This window comes from Haplochromis burtoni, unplaced genomic scaffold (genome assembly GCF_018398535.1).
Source record: "Haplochromis burtoni strain Fernald_Lab_line unplaced genomic scaffold, NCSU_Asbu1 Contig_2580, whole genome shotgun sequence".
Lineage (NCBI taxonomy): Eukaryota > Metazoa > Chordata > Actinopteri > Cichliformes > Cichlidae > Haplochromis > Haplochromis burtoni.
Window position 1 is genome coordinate 5,189 of NW_024584941.1, and position 6,228 is coordinate 11,416.

Genomic DNA, 6,228 nt, shown 5'->3' on the forward strand with positions numbered 1-6,228 from the left:
TTGGTCCCCACCAATGCCAAAACCAAATCTACGCCCTTGGGCAGTAGTTACACTCTCAGGCTACGTCCACACGTACACATATGCTTTCAATTGTGTAATTTAAGTGATCTAGGTAGCTCTGTTTTGGAAGCTCAGTTAAAACTAGAAATGTGTTTTTGAGTTTGTACGTGCTTTGACTCTAGGGTCCACCGCATATATTTATATATAAACATATATAAATAAAACCACTTTTTTTTACATTAGTAATTCCTTTTGTGCATAATTTTATATTGTTGTTAATAATAAATTAATTAAAGCAACAAAACAACCTGAAGAGCCGGAAATCCCATCACTACAAACTCGCAGGCAGCAGCTTCTCCCCCCTCGCTCACATGCATAAGTGCTGTGCTCAGTCGCCTAGTGCCTAAGTTTGGATCATACCAAAATTAGGGTGAATTTACGATTGTGCCCTGTGTTCTTCGAATATTGTGTGTAGTCTTTGTTTTATACAGTGTCAGCCAGGCATCTAACTATGAAAAAATTACACTCCAAAAGACCCGGGGCTTCTGAAAAAACAACCCGGGCTTAAGCCTAGTAAGTCCATCCCGCCGCTCTGCCGGTGCTGGGCAACCGCCCATGTCGCCCATATCAAAAACCGCTACTGGGTGGGACTGAATGAGGATATGTTTGTCTATTATATTTAGTAGTATATTTTCTGTATTCCATCTACACAGATAGTGGCAGCCCCAGTTTGACATGTGACATGTGTTACCAGAAAGATTAAGAAAATTGTTCAGAAATACGTTAATTTATTTCTTTCTTTTTTGTTAATAGAACTAAACTATTCAAAAAAGTTGGTTCCATCTGTGTGAGTACAGGAAGTGACAGAAACTCTCACATCCTGAGTGCGACAGAGAGGCAGAACACAGGCAGCAGCAAACATCCGGTGGGTATACAAAGAGCTTCGAGTTTCTCAAGAGAGGCAACGGCAGCGGTGACACAGGTATAGATATTCTTCACTTATCTACATGTAGAAGTACAGATACATTTGTCTAAAATTGTCTGGCTGTCAGTGATGATATTGTACTTCTTATCTTAAATTAAAATTGCTTGGTCTAAGGACCCTGGAAAGAAAAGCGTCTGGACTTCTTTAAGTTGCTTGAAAATGTTTCACCTCTCATCCGAGAAGTTTCTTCAGTTCTAGGGTCAAGCAACTTAAAGAAGTCCAGACGCCTTTCTTTCCAAGCTCCTTAGACTACGATGACCTGGATGACTGAGAACCTTCAGAGATATGATGCTTGATTTTCAGTGATCTTCCATATCTCAGTTCAAAGTACAGTAAAAGTTTCTGATGATTTTTTGTCTTACTATCGGGGCGATTGTGGCTCAAGAGTTGGGAGTTCGCCTTGTAATCTGAAGGTTGCTGATTCGAGCCCTGTCTCGGGCAGTCTCGGTCGTTGTGTCCTTGGGCGAGAGACTTCACCCGTTGCCTACTGGTTGGCTAGAAGGGCTGATGGTGCAATATGGCAGCCTCGCTTCTGTCAGTCTGCCCCAGGGCAGCTGGGGCTACAACTGTAGCTTGCCTCCACCAGTGTGTGAATGTGTGTGTGAATGGTTGGATGACTGGGTGTGTAAAGTGCTTTGGGGTCCCTAGGGGGGGACTGGTAAAAGCGCTATACAAATACAGGCCATTTACCATTTACTTATTCTCCTAATCTGTTTGTGCTGTTGATGTCAGCTCACTGAAAAAATTTGTGCAGCTCTGCAGCCTGAAGAGTGACATTATGGAGAGGACAACTTCTCAAGACGCTGAGTTTGGATCCCCTTGCCTGAAAATGGCTTCTGATTCACAACGGAGCATGGAGTCAATACCAGACTTTTCTTCATCACAGATAACAACAGGTAGAGAAACCAAAAGCTGTAACAAATACAAATATAAGACTTTGGCATGTAACAGCTTTCATAAACTTTTTATAAATCATTTTAGTGAATACAGCCAGATTGTTTAGTCAGACAACAGACCAATATTTGAACATCAAATAGTTGAGATAGATTAATCTGAATCTTCATGTGTAGTGTCTTTGGATACACCGGAGATGTGACAAGTACATGACACAAAAATGTGAAATACTTCGCATAAAAGAGTGGTTCAGCATCTTTTAGTAAAACAGTCAATGAAACTTTAGTAGACAGATAGATAGCTGAACATTGGGCAACATAAACAGTCTAACAATGGTCAGGAGACTTTACGTGATGAAAAACCAAAAAAGAAAAACAGGACAACAATTTCAATTTACAAAAGACCATCCATCCATTGAAAGAACCCAGTTGAGGTGGTTTGGACATATGACTAGGATGCCTCCTTGGCATTTTCTCTGTGAGGTTTTTCAGGCATATCCCATTGGAAGGAGGCCCCGGGGCAGAACCAGGGCACGCTGGAGAGATTACATTTTTCAGCCAGGCTTAGAACGACTTGGTGTTTCTCTAAGTAAGCTGGAGGTGAGGGCTGGGGCAGCTGTACCCGTGACCCAGCTCTGGACAAGGAGAAGAAAATGGATGGATGGACAGATGAATTAACATCTTTATCTCAGATTAATTAAGTTAATCTATTTTGTGTTGATGTCATTCAGAGATTCAAGAACAGCCACCCCAATATGAAAAGCTCTATGCCCAAGGCCACACTGGGAGAAAGTGAGTAACAAAATCACATTTATGTGTTCAACTGAATTTTCTTTCTCATTTCTGCAAAGTCTTCGCCCTTCAACAGATGTCTCTGTTTGAATACAGATATGACTGCTCAAATGAACAGTTTTAATTTTGTTGACTTCATGAAGTGTAGTGTAGTCAACAATGTGTGACAAAAGACAGAATGCTTGCTTTACAAAAATACCTTCTTTTTGTTAGGCAATGAAATTACAAAGACAAAAAAACCATTTTATACAAGAAGACGGGAAAAAATAACAGAATGGTTCAAGTTGTTGAATTTATATTTGGTGTTTAATTTATTAATTAAACAGCTTATGGACTGAGTAATATGGAATTTAAACATCCATGTTAACTAGTAATAAATTAAAAAGTTCAAAAGCCACCTTTCATTTTTAAAACACATGATAAAGTCTAGTAAAAGCAGTGTTTATGTAAAAATTAAGTGACATTTGACCTTTATTTACCTTAATCTGTACAGAACCTTTTTTAGCATTTTTTTATCTTCTCCCTCTTTGCTAAGGTCCTGCAAAGACACTGCAGTATAATAACCACATATTTTATTTTAACAGTCTAATCATAGCAGAGCATTACACAACAACCAGACCGGCTAATGACAGTCTGGTTGTTGTGTTTCAGGTATTTCCTTCAATTTTTCATCTGTCTGTAGATATATGATTTTGAATAACTATTTAACTTTAAAATAGAAAACAACCACATATTTAATTTCAGAAAGAATAAAATTTGTAACCCAGGTTTAACGATGTACTGAGCTCTTTCACTTTTTTCTACAGAAACATCTCATCCAAATACAAGGACATTATATGCAGAAGTATTAAAATTAATCCAAGATCTCCTGCTGTTTACCAGTTTAGACCAAAGAAACAAGAGTTTGGAACTCTAACAAGAATGACTGTTGGTGAAAAAAACCTGAACAAGACAAATAAGACCATCTTACTTGTGGGTGAAACAGGAGCAGGAAAATCTACTCTGATCAACGCTCTGTTCAACTACGCCATGGGAGTGAAGTGGGAGGATGAAGTCTGGTTTCAGATTGTAGAGGAGGAGGAGAATAATCAGACAGACAGTCAGACATCAGATGTGATCGTGTACGAGATCTTTGGTTTTGAAGATGAAATTCTGCCCTACTCTCTGACCGTCATCGATACTCCTGGATATGGAGACACCAGAGGGACTGAGCATGATGACATTATCTACCAAAAATTATTGGGGCTGTTTCAATCAGAGGATGGAGTTCATGAAGTTAATGTAGTGGGTCTGGTGATGAAGGCGACAGATAATAGACTGAGTGACCGACTGATGTACGTCTTTGATGCAATTATGTCTCTGTTTGGAAAAGACGTAGAGAAAAATATCATAACTCTCATCACAAATTCAAAGGGAATTGCACCTAAAACTGCTTTTAAAGTTCTTAAAGCTGCAAAATTTAAATGTGCCAGAAATGAGAAGGATCAGCCCATTCACTTCCTGTTTGATAACCAACAGAAGGAAGATAGAACAGAGGAAGATGTGTCTGTCTTTGAGCTCTCTTGGGGAGTAACAGATAAAGGAATGAGAGAGTTCTCAGACTTTCTAGAACGAACTGCACCTCAAAATGTAAAGAAAACAGAAAAAGTATTGACAGAACGAATCAGATTGACAGCCTCCATCGAAAACCTGAAAGACAGAATTGACCTGGCAGAACGGAAGCAGACAGAAATCAGACAGAGTCAAGAAGCTCTGAATAAATATAAAGAAAAGATGACGAAGAATGAAAACTTCACTGTAGAAGTTGACGAGGTCTACAAAGTTAAAGAAGATATTGATGCTGGGATGAGGGTTTTTTTTTACAAAGCAGCTACCTGCTGTACTGTCTGTGAGGAGAACTGTCACTATCCTGGATGCACAATGGCCTGGTATGCTAAACACTGTGAGGTCATGAAAGATGGCTGCTGCACTGTTTGTACCAATAAGTGTCCTGCATCAGCTCATGTGAAAGAAGAACAAAAATATGTGACCAAGACAAGGAAAGTTCAGAGGACTTTGGAAGAAATGAAGAAAAAGTATGAGAAGAATAAATCGGAAAGTGACCAGAAGTCAACTCTTTTGGAAGATCTTAATAAAGAAATGAACCAACTGACAGCAGAGAAGTCACAGTTACTGGATGAGTCCTACCAACATGTTGTCAGACTGGAGCAGATCGCTCTGAAAGCTGATTCAGCGTTCACATTTGTCCACCTGGACTTCCTGATTGAGAAGATGGATGAGAAAGGAGACAAAGAGAAGGTCCAGAAACTGAAAGAGATGCAAAGCAGAGAGAATGAAGGAACCAGAGGAGCTCTGCAGTACAAGTTTGGAAAACAGTTTAAGAAATAACCCCCCCCCCCCTCCCCCCTCGAATGAAGGATGATACCTTACTGTTTTGTTATAACTGAAAGGTGGGATTAAATGTAAATATGGTTAATATAGATATCAAATATGTTCATCTGCTCTTTGTTATTGTGATAGTTTATAATTATTATTATTATTATTATTTGTCAAAATAAACTGTGAGAGTGTTTTTCCTGTTTCAGAGCAACTTTTCACTCCATGGAGGAGTTTATTTTTTTGTTGTTATTGTGTTTCTTCTTTCAGATGCTTTGATTTTCTTCATGTTGTAAAATAAACAGATTTCATTAAGACCCTACAAGTGTTTCATGTGTTTTTGTTATACGGCAGTTTGTGATGACAGGAGTTGCTCAGGTTCCTCCTCCTCCACGAACCTTCATGCTAAGAACATTAAAAAGGAGTCAAACAGGATGAGAACTTCAGCCATGAGTCTGTAAATTAAGCTCAGATTTTGAGGGAAATGTAGAAAAAGGTGAGCTCCTGTCGAGGTCAAGATGCTCCTCAGTAAGGAAACATTCCCACAGAAATTCTTTACATCTGACGATTTTCTGCTTTTCTTTCAGCTAAACTAAAGATTATTTCAAGGATGAGAACCAAATTTAGCAGTGTTTCTCTCTATGAATTCATTTGTTTATGCTTTGAGAAATATTCTTCATCATGAATGTTGTCGTCAACATGTTCAGGTGTTTCCTGCAGTGCTGCTGTTGGACTTCCTGTCAGGTGTAAATGAGACTCAAAGGTAGAAACTATATGTAAAAACCAGATGAACCAGAGTCCAGCAGGATTATACACTGCAGAAAAAGTAAACTAACTAAACACAGAGCAGGAAGAAGAAAGGCAGACAAAAAGAACACCAAAGTTTTCTGCTCAGATTATAGTTAAGAATACTATTGTTGCTGCTACTGGTTTCATTGATGTGGGCCTGCTGTGAAGAAACTACAACTTCCTGCAGATAGACTACAAATAGATAATTTCACAGAATATTACAATTAATAAATGACAGATTTAGTGATATTTTCATAAACTATTTATTTACCAAAACAATACAAAACAGCATGATAGCACAATATATTTTTAACACAGCAACCTTTAAATATGAAAGGAGACAGAGAAAGAAAGGTGAGAAAGAAGAATAAGAATAACACTTAATTGAGTTTT

General features: G+C 38.5%; 1 protein-coding gene across 1 annotated transcript; it reads left to right on the plus strand.

Moving 5' to 3' along the window:
- Window positions 1-867: 867 nt before the first annotated feature.
- Window positions 868-6,222, plus strand: LOC102299495. The gene is made up of 4 exons (XM_005952966.2): window positions 868-982; window positions 1,740-1,881; window positions 2,610-2,670; window positions 3,477-6,222. Exons 2-4 carry the CDS (start codon window positions 1,764-1,766, stop codon window positions 5,056-5,058), a joined length of 1,761 nt encoding a protein of 586 aa, XP_005953028.1. The 5' UTR covers window positions 868-982; window positions 1,740-1,763; the 3' UTR covers window positions 5,059-6,222.
- Window positions 6,223-6,228: the final 6 nt, after the last annotated feature.

Bases quoted from the DNA above. Each gene is read 5' to 3' on its own strand.
- LOC102299495 (XM_005952966.2), top strand. From the start codon at position 1,764: ATGGAGAGGACAACTTCTCAAGACGCTGAGTTTGGATCCCCTTGCCTG. The intron at 1,882-2,609 runs GTAGAGAAACCA...GATGTCATTCAG, and splicing joins TTCATCACAGATAACAACAG to AGATTCAAGAACAGCCACCC. The intron at 2,671-3,476 runs GTGAGTAACAAA...TTTTTTCTACAG, and splicing joins CAAGGCCACACTGGGAGAAA to AAACATCTCATCCAAATACA.